This window comes from Sarcophilus harrisii, chromosome 4 (genome assembly GCF_902635505.1).
Source record: "Sarcophilus harrisii chromosome 4, mSarHar1.11, whole genome shotgun sequence".
NCBI classification, from domain to species: Eukaryota; Metazoa; Chordata; class Mammalia; order Dasyuromorphia; family Dasyuridae; genus Sarcophilus; species Sarcophilus harrisii.
Window position 1 is genome coordinate 369,228,922 of NC_045429.1, and position 19,383 is coordinate 369,248,304.

Consider the following 19,383-nt stretch of genomic DNA (forward strand, 5'->3'; position numbering starts at 1 on the left):
ATGAGACATGTGACTCTTATCTGCCCTACTTCATCTTAGGTTCATCCCATCTCCTTTAAAAAATGTTACTAAGGCCTTTTGTTTTGACATTATATTCATTTGTGGATATGGCCATCCCTATCTTGCATTATACAAGCCTTCTCTTTGACAGAAAAAAAAAAAACCGTTAAGCAAAACTACTTCAGACAGCATATGTCATGTTCAAAACTCAGTCCCTCACCTCTCAAATGCAAGAAGTATATTTCCTCATTCCTTCTCTAGGCTCAAGATTGTTTATTATAATTATACTGCATTCAAACTTTTCCCTACATGCTCCAGCCTAGTATTCAAAGAGCAAAATAATGTTGTTTAGCAGGTATGCATCCTTATGAAGACATGTGTAAGGAATTATATACTCTTTCCCTATTATACAAGAACCTATGATGCGCTTAAGTAATCCCAGATTAATCTGTTTTTCTGATATGGGATCGATGAATAAGTTCCAATGAAAATTGAAAAGTGCTTTAAAGAACATTACAAAATGTTATGTTGTTACCTGAGATAGAGGAATTCATATGGAATTCAAAAATTCAACATTTATTATAAACTTACTATGTGTAAAGCAATGTGGTATATGTTGGGATATAAAAATGAAAAACAGCAAGATCTTATTGTGTTTACAATTTAATAAAAGGATTGAAGATCTTATTTACAGCAAGTCTGAAGAAGAGGAAGAATTTTGCAATGGTCTAGAATAGGATTCAATGTCTGGTTTTCTGCCATGGCCAAAATTCTGTTATTTATTCTCAAAGTGCAGGCCAATCTTACATTCCTAGGAATTAAGATAAAGGATATTAAGAAATATCCTTCAACTCTTTAAATAATAAGGGGGAAAATGTTCCTTAAAAACAATAAATAAATGAAAAACTAGCAAAAGGTTTCCCCAAAAGAAGTGAAAAATAAAGTAATATTCAGCTTATTTGTGTTGGGTAGTCAAAAGGAAGAATATTATACCTGGGAGGCAGAAGAGATAGATCGTTGACCGTTTAAAACTGGAGATTTGATTTTCTTCATGAAAAGGAGAGAGCTGGAAAATCTGAAGAGGAAATAGCTGTTTTTCCACTAAGGAATAAAGGTGGGCTATTCAGGTAAGGGAGCATCTGGCCCAGGTCAAAAGAAGAAATAAATAGTAGTAGTTAATTACAGATATTATATCTGACTCCTCAGAACCGCATTTTGGGTTTTCTGTTTCCTTCTTTAGCTCATTTTTTAGATGAAGAAGCTGAGGCAATCAGGGTTAAGTGATTTTCCCAGGGTCACACAATTAGTAAGTACTTGAGTCCAGTTTGAACCCAGACATGAGTCTTCCTGATTCAGTGTTCTATCTGTTTCTCCTAGCTGCTGAAGTATTGAGCAGGCTTTTTGTTGCTCAGATGACAAAAACACAGAAATCTTCTTTTTGATCAATGTGTCTTGGATGCATTAGTGAACTGAATTATAACATAAAGGCAAAAATAACATTTCCAGAAAAAATATACAAGCTTTGCTGAATATAATGAAATCTTAACCTGAAAATCTTAGAAATATGTGGTTATGATTTCACCATTGCTGCTTCCGAAAAGGTAGATCTGGGGAATAAATATCAAGTTAAGAAGAGAATTTTTGCTAAGGGGATTTGGATTTCTGAACCATGGCTTAAAATATAATAAATGATAGATTCCTTGACAAGGATGGATTATATAATAACATATGTTGGTTAAAAAAAAAACCATTTACTTAGAATCTTGCAAATCTAATCAACATAACTTTATATTGAAAGGAAAGAGGAAGAATATATATGCATGTGTTTGTATGTATACAGAGACATCTGTCTGTATATGCAGACAGATGTTTTATATGAAGGTATACTTACACATATATCAATCATATATATACCCCAAGTTAGATACCATAAAAAGTAATTAAATTATAGGAAGAAGAATAGTAGTAGGAAAAGCATCTGATAATATACAAAGATAAAATCCAAGAAATAAGGTAGCAATAAAAACCACAGTCTTAGATACCAATATAAAATATACAAAGTATGGATAATAAACAAGGTGACCTAAAGATTGGAACACAAATACATAAATTTACAGGTATTGCTCACTTGGCTGGATGAGCCTCACATTGGAACACTATCTAAGAAGGATCTATAAATAAAGGATCTAATAAAAGACAGCAGAGACAGAGAGAGAGAGAGAGAGAGAGAGAGAGAGAGAGAGAGAGAGAGAGAGACTGAGAGACAGAGGGAGGCAGAGACAGAGACTGAGAGATAGACACAGAGACAGGCAAAGAGACAGAAAGAGACAAACAGAGACAGAGATAGAGACAGAGAAAGATACAGGCCCACAAAGAATAAGTAAAACAAAATAGAAAATATAGAAACAAGGTCAGTAATATAGGATGGATTCAAAAGAATACCATGGACCTATAAGAATAGTGTCAGAAAAACTAAAGTTTAGAGTGAATTAAGGCAGGTAAGGAAAACTAAGAATAATAAAAAATATTTTTGTTTTGTTTTTTAAATCTAAACTAGGGGAAAGAGGCAGTGTTGTAGAGTGGATAGAATATATGGAGTCAGGAAGACCTGGATTTAGTTTCTTTCTTTGGTATTTATTAGTCTTATAATCATGTCAAAGTCATTTAAATACTTTGAGCACATTTTATAACCTTTAAAAGGAGGAAACAATAATTGTAAAAAAGGAAGTGTGTTTGTGTGTATCACATTGTTCTTGGAGGTTAAAATAAAATGTGTGCTAACATTCTCTTCAAACTTCAAAGAGCTACATAAAATTATTTTAATTATCATTATTAAAAATAAAAGGGATAGATTGTTGCTAAGGATGGATGAGTCAATGATAAGAGAGGATTTAGAGCTGCTTAATTTATTTTGTTTCTGTTTTCACTGTCAAGATTAAGTACTTGTGCTATAAAGGATGAGACACAAACAACTAATAAAGAGTTGAAACCCAACAGAAGTTGGAAGATAGTAAAGGAGCTATTTATCTGTACAGGGATGGAAAGCTGTGGGTAACATGTAGATGATAGGATAGTTAAGATGTTTTTGAATCTGTATGGATGATTATACGAAGTAGAGACATTAATATCAACTAAGAAATTTCTCAGGAATCTGCTTGGTCCTGTGCTTTTGAACATATTTATCAAATCTACAGATGTTAAAAACCTAGAAAGGATGACGATGAAAATTAAAAAAGAACTTAGCAGGTTTAAATATTGGGCCAAATCAAATAAGATGAAATTAAATTCTTATACATATAAATTCTAGCACTTTGATTCAAAAAGTCCATTTTACAAGTACAATATGGGGGAGGTTAAGAAAGACAGAATGATCTAGATCTTTTAGTTGACTGTATGTCGAATATATGATATAATAATCAAAAAGCAAATGTGATCTTATACTGTATTGGGAGATATTGCATATTTTGATTTTCACATTTTTTTCATTACACATTTTGTTTTTTGTAACTATAACCTTATAATGAATGGAAACTTGGCCTAAAGTGAGTTAAGAAAATAACATTACTTGGAAGTATCTTGGAGACCAGTAAGTGATAAGGTTTATGCTCAAGTGATATGACCATAGCTTGTCTGAATTCTAAAGTTCTTTACCTACTTTACCTTATAACTCATGCCAATAGAGGTTTCCAGAAGGAAACCTGCAGAAATGTTTAGCACAGAGTCTGGCATATAGTAGGTATTTAATAAATGTTTACAGATTGATTTATTTACAGATTTACAGATTGCTTAAAAGTAACATGAATATAAATGAACATTTAAAATTATGAATCTGGCAGTTAATTTGAATATATTTAAATTCTATTTGGAATTTACTGGGATCAAAGTAATAGTATCACAAAATTAATTGCATTAACTAATTTCATTCTATATGTATCTGTAAAGAAAAATAGTTTAAATTAAATATAATATCTGATTTTTGTTTGAAAATAAAAGTTAAAAAATGTTCTTCAACTTGCCTTATTAAACAAAATAGACACCATGAAGAAATCCAAGAGGAAACTCTCTGAGAGATTTTTGCAGTCAAACTGGAAAAAGATGACGGTGAAACTCAAGGTAACAAAGTGGTGAACAGGGTTACAGAAGGAGGTACGTAGCAACTTCATGCCAGCTATTGTTATCAGAAAAATGTCACAGCTGGTGAAGAAGAGGAAAGAAAGAAAAACATGATCAATGATATTGTCACCCAAAGACTAATTATGTAAGCTAAGCACAGACAATTCATTTTGGGGGCATATAGTTCTCATTTTGCTTCTTCTAAAACAACCATGAAACAACCACAAAGACAACCATGGAACAATAGCAGGTGAGCTGACAGACACTGTGAGGAAGCTCGACAGACTCAATGGTACCAACTCAGAAGTAGTCTTAACCATGTCTCACACATACACACACACACACACACACACACACACACATAATCACACATACAGAGAGAGACAGAAACAGAGAGAGACAGAGACAGAGACAGACAGAGGCAGAGACAGAGAGACCAAGAAAGACACAGAGAGAAACAGACAGAGAGAGACAGAAAGAGATAGAGAGACAGAGACAGACAGAAACAGAGAGACCGAGAAAGACACACACACACAAACACACACACACACACACACACACACACACACACACAGACCGAGACAGAGAGACACAGAGAGAGAGAGAGACAGAGAGACAGAGACAGACACAGAGAGAGAGAGACAGAGAGATGAACATATGAAACTTCAATTATGAGCAGAGCCAGGTAAATGAAAAACTTTTCTCTGACTGCTGAGTTCAGGACTTACCTCCCATAGGGAACCAGACTATACTGAAAGAGACTATGAATTCATAAAGGGAACATGTTTTAATCATGATATTCCAAGGGAGAACTAGTTTCTATGATATCATGTACAGTATCATATAAGACTACATGACTATGGGGCCTATCTTAGAACTGAGTAATAGAATGAAAGGATATATTTTTAAGAGGTCTATCTTTTCTTGGGTTCACACATTTTAAGGTAACTATCAATCCACTAGCACCTGAGATGTTGGTACTAGCTTTTCCCCTGAAAAATATGTGTACTAAAAGTTTTTCTCTGGGGGAAGGTACAGAAAGCAAGGGCCAAGGCTTATATAAACTTGATACTTTATTAGGTCTGTATTTCTGAGTTTCTCCTCCTGGATTTAGCCCTCCTTTCTTGGGGCTTATCTCTTATTCCATGGAATAATCTTTAAAAAGTGTTTTCAAAATCCTTACACAGATTTTAAAAATCTTCAGTCCCAGGACTAGTTGCTTTCCCTAAGCCCTACTGTTTCTGAGACTTCATGGACCATATCCTCAAAATGACCTTGTGTGAGATGCAAGTAGTTTTCTACGTGGTGGGCTAACAGAGATTAGTAGGGAAGAGACTTTAGAGACCATCTTTTCAGAGGGTAATAGATCTAGAATTGGGTAGAATCTTAGAGCTCGTCTAGTCCAACTATCTCATATTGCAAATGAGGAAACTGAGGCACAGTAAATTAAATTATTTAATTAAGGCCATGCGAGAAGTAAGAATCAAAGGTAAGTTCTGAACTGAACTCCTTTGACTGTAGGTCCAATGTTCTTTTCATTGGTTATTGATTGACACCCAGTAAACCCCTTCAGTTTTACAGATGAGGAACAAAGGTCTAGAGAGGGTAATTTCTTTGCCCAAAATTACACAGGTAGTAGGTAGTAAAGCTAGAGTTTGAACCTAGAAGTTCTGACAAATCCAATGCTCTTCCCATTGTGCTGTATTGTAGAGATGCAGATTTGTGACAATTTATAAGCTGGGATTTTGGCTTTATGAAATACACCTCAGCAATAAGTAGAAATATGGGAAATAGGGTCTTCTTCAAGACATCCACCATTGAACCTACATAACAAAGTAGGATTGCACACAGAGATAGACAGAGTGACAGAGACAGAGAAACAGAGCGATACAGAGACAGAGATAGAGGAAGAGAGAAGAGACAGAACAGACACAGAGAGAAAGAATGAGGGAGTCAGAGAGAGAGAGACAAAGAGACAGAGACAGAAAGAGACAGACAGACAGAGAAATATTCCTTTAATGAACTATATGCCCCTATCTAGTGAATTCTCTCTGTTTCTGTTACTTTCAGTAACAAAGTTTGAAATCTAGAGAATAAGAGCTTTTGAAAATCTGTGGTTACTCCTTCAGTTATCAAGGGAATGGTATCTAAACAGTCTCTGCAGTTAAGGATGAAGCAAATGACTCTGACTTCCAGGATCAAAGATGCCTTATAGGTCTCAGGAATATTGTAACAACCTAGACCATCCAAACAAAACCCAGAGAAATATGAGCTTCAAACCTCAACTTTTGGGGCCCTGGTTTGAATGAATTATTTTAATAAGTAGTTGTCTATTGAAGAGACTTGATATTAAAATACTTAATTGCTCTAATCTAAGACACAACAGATGAAAACCAAGATTTACCTGGGATGATTGAGACCTCCTGGGATGATAGGACAAAAGGACATCTGGTCCAAAGGCACTGTATAGTAATGCAATCCCTAACTACCAGAGCTCTTGCATGAACATAATTAAATGTCCCCATAATTGTAGATATGAACTATGTAGGTATCACTTGGCTTTTTACTAGTTTGGCAAACATAATTATGGGATCACAATTTTAGAGTTGGAAGAGGCCTTAGAATATAAAGAGTCCAACTCCTTCATTTTAAAGATGAGAAAACTGCGACCCAGAGAGACTGATCAATCTTTCCATGATTGCACACGTGTTAAATAGCAAAACTGGGATTCAAACCCAAAACTTTTGTTGCCAAATTCAGTGTTCTTACCCACTGCAAAGGGAATAGCAGTTACATTTTGTATGTCTGGTATTATATAGCATGTTTTTTTTTTTGGCATGTCTTGCTTGAGCAAAGTGTCATGTGCCAAAGCAGTAAATCTATAAAAAGAAGTCATGGAATATTCTTTTCATTCTCATATGAGTTAACAACTTATGTGATGAGAAACTTTTACCTTTTGTCAGAATGATAAGTCCACAAGTTATCAGCTGGATTTTCATTTAGAAACTCAAAATTAAGTATTTTTTTAGTTTAAATGTTTTAAATTTTAAGTTTAATTTGAATGTTTAAAACTGATAAATCTATTGTATATTATTACTTTGCAAAAAAAAAGAACAATCCAAGAATCTAGACTAGATAAAGCTTAGAGGCTCTGTCCTTTTAATTATAATACTAAACCTAATAAATTCAAGAAGAGCAGTGACAGTGATTAACTTTCCTCTCCCCCAGATACAAAGTAATAGAATAGTTGCTAGATGGAATGACGGTTTGTAAAGTTCTAAGATTTTCAAGAGATCTGGACTCATACCACATCTCAGGCATTTTATTTGAACTCACAGTCCAAGATTTCTGTGTTGATTTTCATATTGACTGGCATTTATTTGTAACATCACTTAGAAGAGAGACCTAAATTCATTTGGATTCAGATCACTCAAAATGACCAACCAGGCAACAGAAAAGTGAATTAATATAATATTTACTGGTTCCCATTTTTTTCATGGTCAGATTTTCGTGTTAAGGAAGAGCAGAGGCGCTTACTGAAATGCTTTAAGGCACTTAGAAAAAGCCACTGTAGTTTAAAATTCACTGTAGTTTTGCAATTTAAATTATTATATGATTAAACCATTAGCTACTTACTGGCCACCAAGTCTCCTGTAATTGCTAATCGAAAATGCATCAATAGTGAGGGCATTCAAAATTATTGCTGGGTACAAGATGTATTTCTCCAAACACTGAAGCCAGACATAAAGTCTTTCAAACCACATCAGATGGGCAACATCTGGGGAAAAGAAAGAAAAGCAAACAAACTCAGAATTCCCATTTGCTAAATGATTTATCTGTAGGAGCATTTTATATAAACATGATATAGCTTGAGGTCAAAAGATGTTGATTGAGAATACTAGACAGAAGTCACAACTTCATTCATCTTATTCAAATAGATCTATGATTTCATCACTCTGGATGTTTCCAAAGAGGAAGCCAATGCAACCAACCTGTCTCTGCATCCCCAATCTGTATGACTTTTTCTCCATGTTGTCCCTTCAGTTTTGCCAAGGGACATCCACCCAACATTTTGGGATACATTCATACTTTCTCCTGAAATTTCATCATCTGTGCTCCTATTGCTCCTCACTCTGATTGTGAAGTGAGCCCATCTTTTTTTTTTATTCCATTATATATTTCTCTGATAATATTTTTTTATTCCCATTCTTCTTTTATGTTTGTCAATTTGTTCTATGTTGCAGCCTGCACACAAGTACAATAGGGTTTCTCCATTGTTCATTGATGGATGATTTCTATAAACTGTCAGTCTGTTATAATCTGGAAAATAGATCTGCTGCATGTATTTGGTCATTTACATGTAAATGGTCAGGTCATGAATCTTAAAGCTAACAAATATAAATACTACTTCTGTACTCTATTCTTTTGTTCTTACTAATATAGGCTATTTCCTCCTAATTAGTAGTTGTTCTTCTGTCTTCAATTGAGAAGATATATGTTTTTACCATATTGAGAAATTTTAACTTGTGTCTATGGTTCAACTCAAATTTAATTTAAATTGAATAAATATGCTAGGTTCTATGGCTAAAAAGATAGATACTACAAAGGTATACAGCTAAGTAGATTTCAATTTAATAAAGGGGAAGGGAAAGGAATAAGCATTTCTATAGTGCCTATTAAATTCCAAGCACTATGCTAAACATGTTATCTCATAGAAACTTTGAGAAATAGCTATTTACATTGTCCTCATTTTACTTTTGTAGAACCTAAAGAAAATTGAGGTTAATGATTTTCCTGGACCTCCACAACTGCTTAGTGTCTGTTCTGATACTTGATTCAGCACACTTTCTATTGCACCACTTGGCTACAGCTAGGTGGAATAGTGAATTGAGCCCAGAATTACACAAGAAACACAATTTATCATATAATTTTGAAAACATTTTAAAAAGAAATAAAGAAAAAAAGAATCAGAATTTATACTTCTTCCAGTAAGCCTGTGATGGTCAAGTATCCTATGGTTCTACTCACCATTGTTATGACCACCCAGATCAAAACTCCTTTCCAGGGCCACACACTTCCAAATAAGGAAGATGAGCTCCTTGAGAACAGAGAATCTTTTACTTTTATATTTATATCCTCATCAATTAGTATAATGCATGGAATGTGATGATTTCTTCTTAATAAATGTCTTTTTATTCATTCAGAGTGACAGTGATTATTTAAAATTAGGACCATGGTGAACAAAAATTAAATATTTCTGATTCTACTGAAGTCTTGGTCCAGTGTTTCACTATGTTACAGAAATAATCCTGGATTATAAAGGTGAAGCTAAATTGTACTGATAAACATTTAACACTTTAAATTTAATCTGCAATATTATCCTTCACTTTTAGGTTTAGACAATCAGCAAAACAACAAATCCAGACCTGATTTGTAGCATTTGACAATTTCCAAGTTGTAGATGGTCACACCGAAAAATCAAATGATCAGTTCTAATGAATCAATTTAAGCTGATTCCAGCATCCCATTGATTTCAGAAGACCACAAGCTTAAGAAATAAGTAGCAGGCAGTGTGTTTGTTATACAATGACTGGTCCAGTTAAGTTTAGAAAGGCTTATTTGCATTAGGTTGGTCTTCAGACATTAATTTTATTTTTGTCTAAAACAATTGAAGGCAGCTAAAAGAATGTGGAGGGATTATAGTCATCATCAGCAAAAGGCATAATAACACTGATAAATTCACAGATATTTTGAAGTTCTGAAGATTATTATGCATGTTAGAAATATAAAAGAATAAGGAACCAAGGATCAGACAACAAAAGCCAGTATAATAAAAGCAGCTTAATTAAAATGCCTAAATATTAGAAGTTTTGTTAGCACTCTCATCACTTAAAAAACCAAAAAAAAGGTGTTGCAGGATAAGCAATATCATCCCTATTTTAAAAATCTTAACATACAACTATGTTACCTGAGAAATAAACAACTAGATGTTATAATTTCATCAAGAACTTATAGGTGTTAAAAAGATGAGTAGTGTTTGCAAGAAACAGCTTGTCATCATTAAAAAGTTTGGAACAATTTCCCAGATATAATGCAACTTATATTTCTCTCCCTATGTACTTCTGGGATTAGTTTATTGTCCATTAGCAGGGGACATAGATAGATAGACATAAAACATGAGTGATGATCAATCACTCAATAAGCTGCTCGTTCAACAACATAGCATCACTTGGGAAATATTTATTTTGTCCCCATTTAAATTATGACATGTCAGGAAAGATAGGTAGGAATCAGATAGTGGTGTTCATGAAAGGAAAATAAAATGTTTTCATTTTAACTCAAAGGTGATGGGAAGACATTAAAACTTCCTGAGAAGAAGACTGTTGTGGTCTGATCTGAACTTCAGGGATATCAGCCTGTTTACTGTGGTAAGAACAAATTGGAGAGGGAGAGAGAGTGGCCAAGAAACAAATTAGGAGGCCATTCCCACAGTCTAACTGAAAAGGAATGAGAACTTGAACTAGTAAGAGAACAGGACAGTTATCAGAGATGTTGAAAATGTACAAATTTCAAAATTTGACAATTGATTAGATATGGTAGATTTGTGAGAATGAGGACTTGAGGATATCTCTTAGGTTGAAATACTAGGTGACTAGAATAGTAGTGCTCATTGTAGAAATAAAGAAGTGAGGAGGAAGAATGATTTTAGGAGGAAAGATAAATACTATGTTGGACCTGTCGAGTTTGAGATGCCAGTAGGACTATGTTAAGTAAACAGGTGTAAAATCAAGATTGTAATTCAAGAGAGAGATGGAATTAGATTTGTGAATTTAGAAGTTTTCTACAGAGGAGAAAAACAAAGTTGAATCCATGTGAACTGATGAAATCATTAAAAGAGAAAGTGGAAAGAAAGCAGATGAAAATGCATAGGACAGAGTCTTAGTGTACACCCCTGCATAAGAATAAGTATATGGATAGTAATTTTGAGTGAGAAGGATCAGTCTATTGGGCAGGAAGCCAACCATGATAGAACAGTACCACAAAGAAATCAACAGAGGTTATATATTCTGGAGAATGTAGTGAGAAAAAGCATCTAACATTGCAGAGAGGTCAAGAAGGACAAGGACTGAGAAAAAGCTTAAATTTAGAATAGAGTCAGTAATTGTTTCTGTCAGCCTAACCCCTCTTTTGTAATAATATTGTCATGGCTTTTCCCATTCTTTTAAAATCTTCATGAAAACTCCACTAATAACTCTTATATTTCCTTCAGTCTAAATTTCTTCTGGATGCTATTTAATCAGGTTCAGTTATTCTTGCTGTCTTTATTTTAGAGTGCCATTTCCAACCCTTCATATGGCACAATGGATATGGGGATAGGAGAGCTCAAATGCACTGCAGACTCCATTGCCATTGATGACCACATCTAGTGTATTATTTTCTTCCTTGGTACTGAATTTTATTAACAAACTGGAGAGTCTCCAGAGAATAGTGAGGGATCAGAATGGTGAGGGAAATAGAAACCCATGAGTATAAGAAACAGGAGACATCTAATTTAGAGAATATGCTACTTGAAGAATATGATCTGACATTCCCCATCCCATCCTCTCTACCTCCTAAATAATCTTTCTTCCTTTGGTATCTGTAACACTGTTCTTTCTCTTGGTTGTTGTTGTTGTTGTTTTTAAACCAGTTTAACCACTCCTCCTTAGTTTCCTTTGTTGGGTCATCCTCTACCTAGCATTCACTAAGCTCATTCTGGACTCTGACTGCCCCCTCCTCTCTTTTAATATTCTTTCTCTCTACCTCTTTAGCTCCCAAGAGCTCACTTATCATTTCTTTTGGAAGTGACACCCAAATCTACAGAATTCCAATTCAAAAGCATCAACTGTTTCTACCTAGGTGTTCCATAGGCATCTCAAAGTTAATCTGCCCATTATAGATTCTTTATATTTTCTTCCAATGTATCCTTTCTTTAACCTTCCTCAGATCTGTTATTGGCTCCACCATTTTCCCCACTCCCCAAGTTTGTAGTTTTGAAGTTATTCCTGATTTCTCATACTCCCTCAGCCTCCATATCCAACCAGTTCCTAAATCTTGTCAGTTCTTTCTACAATAGCTCTTGGCATCTCATAGTCACTGCTGTAGTTTCACAGGACTACATGACCCCATGGACAGCATCCATGAGATTTTCTTGGCAAAGATATTGAAGTGATTTGCCATTTCCTTCTTCAATGTGTCCCTATTTTGCAAATGAGGAATTTAGGCAAAAAGGAGTTGAGTTTCTTGCCAAGATCATATAGCTACCAAGTGTTTCAGACACTTCAGACAAAAAACCACCTTCATTTAATTCATCCATATTTACTTTCTATATTCCTATATATATATATATATGCTGTTTTCTTATATTCCTCCTTCTTTTCTTGGCTAACTTCCATGAGAAGGCCATCTAGTGATCTTCTCACTTCTTTCCTTTGAGTTCCCACTGTAAAGATAAACCTTAGCCTAGTCTACCAGCTCTGATTGGAATTCCAGATATTTTTAACTGGCTTGCTGTCTTATACAAAGATCCAGAGGTTTGTTTGATTTTGAATTGAACTCAAATTTTCTTGACTCCAGGCCCTGTACCCTATTCACTGCACTGCTAACTGCCTCCATTACAGCACAGTTTAAGATCTCACGCCCTCTTCCCTGAATTATTGAAATAACTTCTTGATTTATCTCTCTGCCTATATTTTCTTCCCTCTTCAATCTATTCTCCATATAGATGTCAAATTGAAATTCTGAAAATACGAATCTATGTCATAATCCCTTCTACCCTTCCTCCAGACCAAATCTTTAATTGCTTCCTTCTGCCCTTAGGATAAATTACAAAATCCTTAGCCCAGCATTTGAGGGACTCTACAATCTGGCCCCTCCCTCCCTTTTCAGTCTTAATTATATATTAGTCCTCTTCTATTCCAGACAAGCTGGCCTGCTTGTTGGTACCCATACAGGGTATTTTATCTTGTGCCTTAGTGTCTTTACACAAATAATCCTCTCTTCTACCCACCTGCCTTTTCATCTCTTTTTACCTTTATTTCCTAGAACATAATTTTCATTCAAAGCATTGCTCAGATATCACCTCCTATGTAAGGATTTTCTTAATAAATATAACAACTAACATTATATCTTGAAATATTTGAAATTGAAATTATGTTTTTATTATTTTCTATGTTTTTTGCCTTTACTTACTTGTATAAATGGTATATCCTTCCCCCCCAAATATAAGCTCTTTAAGGGTAAGGGCTGGCTTTTTTTTTTGTTTTTGTTTATGTATGTGTATGTGTGTGTGTGCGCGCGAGCGTGTGTGTGTGTGTGTGTGTGTGTTTGTCTTTGCTTCTCTAGCATCTCATAGTAAGTGTTTAACAAATATTATGGATATTATTAATTTCAAAGCACTCACGTGAACAAATTGTGCTTGTCCCTGACAGGGGAGGGAGAGGTATAATAAGATTTGTAGGAATTAGAAATTGAAAAGATCAATTTTATTTTAATATAAAGAAAAACTTCCTAACAATGAGAATCAAAAAAGTATTCCAAATCTATCCTAAAAAACTGCTTCAGGAGATAATAATGCATTTCCCCATTACTGGAGATCTTCAAGGGAAAGCTTTTTAAAGATGCTATAGAAAGAATTCCTGTTCAGGTAAAAGTTAGACTGAGTAACCCCTGAAATTAGAGAACTATAGCATGATAAATATAAAAGGGGGCTAGTAAGCAAGCCTCAATGTACTCCAATAATGCAATCATTCACATGGAAGAGGATGGAGAGCCTGCCTCTGGAGAGGAATGATGACATGTAATGGAAGTGCCTTTTTCCCTGATTTGGGGTCTCTGTAACTAGGTTTAGTCTGCTAACTATCTAATGAAAAGGAGTTTTTTTTTTTGATTGGCTGCATAGCCAAAAATGAGCTGCATTCAAAAAAAGCATGCCATCATGCTTCTCTGGCAACAGATTCCCCAATATCTTCCACATGTATTAGCTGAACATGCTGATGTCTGCTCAACAACCACCTGGTTATACATATTTAAAGTTGGAATAGATCTTAGTGTTCACATTCTATTCTGCTGTTATCATTTTATAGATTAGAAATTGATGCATACAGAATTTAAATAAGCAAGATGACCTAGTAAGAAGAATGCCTAGATTCCAAAATGATTCAAAATCCAAGACTCATTTCACTTTAACGCATTCCTTTTCTGTAATTCTGTGAATAGTTTGATTGGGAAACATTAGCATATCTAGTAAAATCATACTCTTAAAAAAACTCTTCATTTAACTCATCCATATTTACTTTCTATATCCATATATATATATATATATATATATATATATATACATACATATGCTATATTTTTTAATATTCCTTCTTCTTTTCTTGGCTAACTTCCTGAGAAGACCATCTAGTGATCTTCCCATTTCCTTTCCTCTGAGTTCCCATCACAACAATGAGCCTTTGCCTAGTCTACCAACTTTTATTGGAATTCCAGATATTTTTAACTGGCTTGCTGTCTTACACAGAGGTCCAAAGATTTGTTTTATTTTTTTCAGCTAAATACAACATATTTCCTGTGAGGAGTCATCTGTTTTTCATCCAATGATGGAGTTTCTTCACTATTTCCACTGGTTCAGGGCTTGTTCACATTTAGTTTACACCATTTCTTGCTTGATTGAATGAATCTAAGTATCTGGACCTTTTGTAATTAGAGTAATTTGAGCACGACTAGAGACTCTGAACTTTCCCAGTGAATGATCTGAATAGTCTTGTCATTAATAGCATGATAATTGACACTCTACTTCAGAAAGCCGGACCTCAGTGTCCCATTCAAAAGAAAAAAAAATGCTTACTATTTAACTCATTAAAATTGTGTGGTTAAAATCCTGTGGAAGAAGTTAAATAGGAGAGGATCAAGCAATCCAAGAGATTAACAAGAAAGAAAATCATCTTGTGTTTTATATATATATATATATATATATATGGAGCAGGAAAAGAATGGTTAGATTCAGATAATTAATGGCATAAGAATTAGAGTATTATAGGAAAACACAATAATTAACACTTAAATAGAAGTGGTGCAATAGAAATTTCATCAAAGTAAGAAATCCAGATAATTGAGATGATTTCAACAACTCATTATAACTCACATGAAGTGAAATGAGGAGAAAATGGGGTGCAAAACAGAAAGAAGAATGTTGGACAGAAATAACAGTCCATTCAGGTTTGTTTTGATGATTAATATATATTTGACCATATAATACATTTGAAAATATATTATGCATAAGAGTATACAATTTTAAAAGGATTAGATGTTAACATTGTATATAATATAAGTTGCCTCTAAAAGTATTTAAAATAAAATGTATTTTACATAGGGGTTCAAGAGGGCCATCAGATTCCAAAGCAGTTGCCTAGTTGTTTCAAAATCTTCCTGATCCCCCTTAGAGTTTTTTTGAAAAAGACACTGAAATGGTTTTCCATTTCCTTCTCTACTTCATTTTACAGAGGAGGAAACTGAGGCAAACAGATCTGAGTGACTTGTCCAGGATTACACAGCTAATAAGTGTCTAAGGTCAAATTTGAACTCAGGAAGATGTCTTCCTCATTCTAAGACCACTATTCTATGCTCTGCATCACTTAGCTGCCCAGCTGTAGGGCTGTGGGTGAATCATATAACTTTGCTGAGTTTCAATTTCTTTATTTCTAAAATTAAGAGGTTAGATTTGATAACTTCTAAGGTCAGTCCTTTCTTTCTTTCTTTTTTGTTTTGTTTGTTGAGGCAATTGGGGTTAAGTGACTTGCCCAAGGTCACACAGCTAGTAAGTATTAAGTATCTGAGGCTAGATTTGAACTCAAGTCCTCTTGACTTCAGGGCTGGTGCTCTATCTACTGCACCACCTAGCTTTTGTATTTTTTTCTATTATAAAATATAGGTAATTGCAATCAGTCTTATTTCAATAGTATTTTATTTTTCATTTTTCTCTTTTTTTCTATTTAGGCAGAGATCTCCAGAATTAAAATAAATCTGCTCATTAAACAACAATAATCTTCTTTACAAAAATACATCAGCTGAAATCTGTCAACATTCATTTACCAGTTCAGACTAGTATTCTGCCTGGATAAATACCTGCAATAAAATTTCAAATGAAGAGAAAGGTAGATCATCCTGCAGCACATTTATACTAGAAATTCTTCTGAAGTGAAAATAAATTTCTCAAAGCACTATGATCTAGGGGCTATTTATATGAGGGCAGTCAAGTTTTACATCCTGATTTTTGAAAGCTGTGAAATTAGCTTTTAAAAATATTTATTTTTCCTATGAGTAGAGATAAGACTGATTTGAGAGAAGGGGAATTATGCTATTTCAAGTCAACCAGGATTTACTTGCTAATAATGATTTTTAAAAAGTTCCATGAGGTTCCCATAAAAATTGCAGCAAATACTGCCAAATAATTCTTCTAAAGCAATGAATTTCAGATAAAATAAAGGATTCTAGTAATACTTGTATAGGTTACCCTTTCTTTTTTAGTATAAACTCCTTTTGGACAGGAGATGTTTAGTTATTTCTTTGTTTCCTGGCAGTTGGCATAGTTGGCATAAAAGGATTACTTAATATCTAATCCTTTAAAAATTGTATATACTCTTATGCATAATATATATTCAAATGTATTATATGGTCAAATATATATTAAGCATCAAAACAAACCTGAATGTAGTGGTATTTCTGTCTAACATTCTTCTTTCTGTTTTGCACCCCATTTTCTCCTCATTTCACTTCATGTGAGTTATAATGAGTTTTGAAATCATCTCAGTTATTTGGAATTCTTTCTTTGAAAGAAGAAGAAAGTTGCCTTTGAAACAAAGACAGAATATTTGAAAAAAATTGCAAAGTTAAAGTGAAATTCTACCTTTTCACAAAATTTTCAATTAGGAATGAATGAAATTAAATGAAGTTTTTTCTCTGTGCCAAATACTGGGAAAAGCACTAATGATACAAATACAAGTGAGACAGTCCCTACTCTCATAGAGAGAGGAATGGCATCTAGGGAAGGGAATATTGGTTTGGAAGAATTGGATGCAAGAATTATTGGTAGAATAACAGGGTACTCTGCTGATACACTCTTTCCAAAAGCAAAGGATTGTTCATTTGATTACAGTCTTAGAGAGAAGTGGGAGGGAAAAATACATGGCATGTAAAATGACTTGGGAAAAATATCTGCCCAGGCAGTTAGTTCTGGCACAGTATCAAAAATTATCAGTCAACAAATTAAATTTATTAAGAATTTAATATTTTGAATGATTTGAATACAAAGACAAAAATTATACATGTCTATTAAATCCTATTACACTCTCCTGATTGTCATTTTACCACATGTACTTAAGAGAAAAAAAAATCTTAATGAGGTATATGGAATGATGGACCAGGAGTTAAGAAAACCTGAATTTATATCCCACCTCTGAATCTCGCTAGCTTTGTGCCCAAGAAACTGACTTTTCATAGCTAATGCAGATTGTTATTTGCATTGCTAAAGGGACCTCTTATTCTGATGAAATCATATCATTAACATTCTTAAGGGAAGACTTGGTTTTATATGTAACCCTTTTAGTGTCTTTTTTTTTTTTTAAGGGGATAGGAAAGTTCCTACAATGTATTCAGATACAATTGAATTTAAATACCAACACAATAACCTAAATCAAGGATGACTAAGGCTTGCATCTGCCAAGAATTGACAGTCAAGCTTCTGTCTAGAAGCAAAAGCAAAATGATAGGTGAAAAGTAGCCAAGGATTGTAATACTGGGCTTTTGAAAAGATTAAAAAATAACTCCAAGAACAAAACTGTCAGAGAACAGGTCACTATTCCTGAGTTACTGAAATGGTCCCTGATCTTTTTTTTTTTTTAATAGTACTTGCAATCCACTAGAAAAACTGAGCTACCAATCCAGTTATGATACAGAATTCAACTTTAGCTGATAGCTTATGGCACTGTGGGAGAAATTACATTGATGACCTTTAGTATCTAAATGTAATATTAAAGTTACCACATGCCTCACTGATTAATGTAAAAAGTCGGTGTGTTGAATTCTCGATAAGAAAATGCCAGCTGAGAGAACAATCTGTGTTAAACTACATATGAAAATAGACATATGTGTGTGTGGTATTCTGAAGAATAAAGAATTATAGGATTAATTATTAGGACTTCAGTGGTCATTTACTCTAACCCATACCAAAACATGAATTCCTGCTATAATACAATCACAGAATCTCTGAATTATAAAGAACTCAGGGGTATCTGGTCCAATCCATAAATGACCAAGAATCATGTCTCCAGCATACTCAGTAAGTAAGCATCCCCAATTTGTCTGAAAATTTCTAGTTAGGGGAAATCCACTACCCTCAGACCTACTCCACTACCAACAATTAGAGCTAAAGCAAATCGGATTGTGGCAACTCTGGGGGTAGTGGGTTTTTCTCTCTCTAGAAATTTATCTCATTTATCTTGAACCCTCTTAACTTTTTCTTCTCCAAGCTAATCCCACTTTCTTCAATAGAATTTCATATTTTATGATCTTAAGACTCCTCATATTTTGGTTAATCTCTTCTAATACTCCTCAGATTATCAATGTCATTCCTGAAATGATTCAACTAAAACTATATACAAGATATTGTTTGATGAGAGGAGAATATAGTGGGATTGTCATTTCCCTATTTTTTGCCTCTTCATTTAAGCTAAGATTTAAAAAAATGACTATAATTACCCTTGACCATGATTATGAATAAAGCATGGTCCAGGAGTACCAGTCTATCTCTTGTGAGGTGGACATTACTACTTGTCCTCTACCTTTCCTCAAAGAAAGCATATAGTGCTAAAGTTTGTGCTTTAGCCACATACTTACCATGCTAACACTTATGGTATTGAATCTTTTGAATTTTTAAAAAAAATTTCTTATTGAACAGCAACACTTTCCCATGCTTATATAGTTAATTTTTTCAGCTCAAATGTAAGGCTTTAAATTATTCCAAGGCTGTTTCTTCTTATTCAGCCTAACATTCTTAGTCTATCTGACAAATACCTTCCGGCTCTTATTTTAAGACCTCCAGTGAGAACTGATAAGGAATTATTGCATTCCTTTTTTCTTCTCCAAATTGCAGAATAGGAAATTTTTTTTGTTGAGATGAAACCTATCTCCATATAACTTTCTAATCCTGGTCTCATTTTTGCCTTCTGGGCA

The 19,383-nt window shown here is 34.0% G+C and overlaps 1 protein-coding gene across 4 annotated transcripts in view; it reads right to left on the bottom strand.

The window, feature by feature from the left end:
* PCNX2 (pecanex 2) overlaps positions 1 to 19,383 on the bottom strand; it is a 357,972-nt gene that overhangs the window by 152,549 nt on the left and 186,040 nt on the right. For all 4 annotated transcript variants that reach the window (XM_031966919.1, XM_031966916.1, XM_031966917.1 and 1 more), the window contains 2 exons: positions 7,750 to 7,891; positions 4,017 to 4,194 (listed from right to left, as the gene is read on the bottom strand). In XM_031966919.1, the coding sequence (XP_031822779.1) occupies positions 4,017 to 4,194; positions 7,750 to 7,891 (320 nt within the window). The remainder of the gene's footprint in view (positions 1 to 4,016; positions 4,195 to 7,749; positions 7,892 to 19,383) is intronic.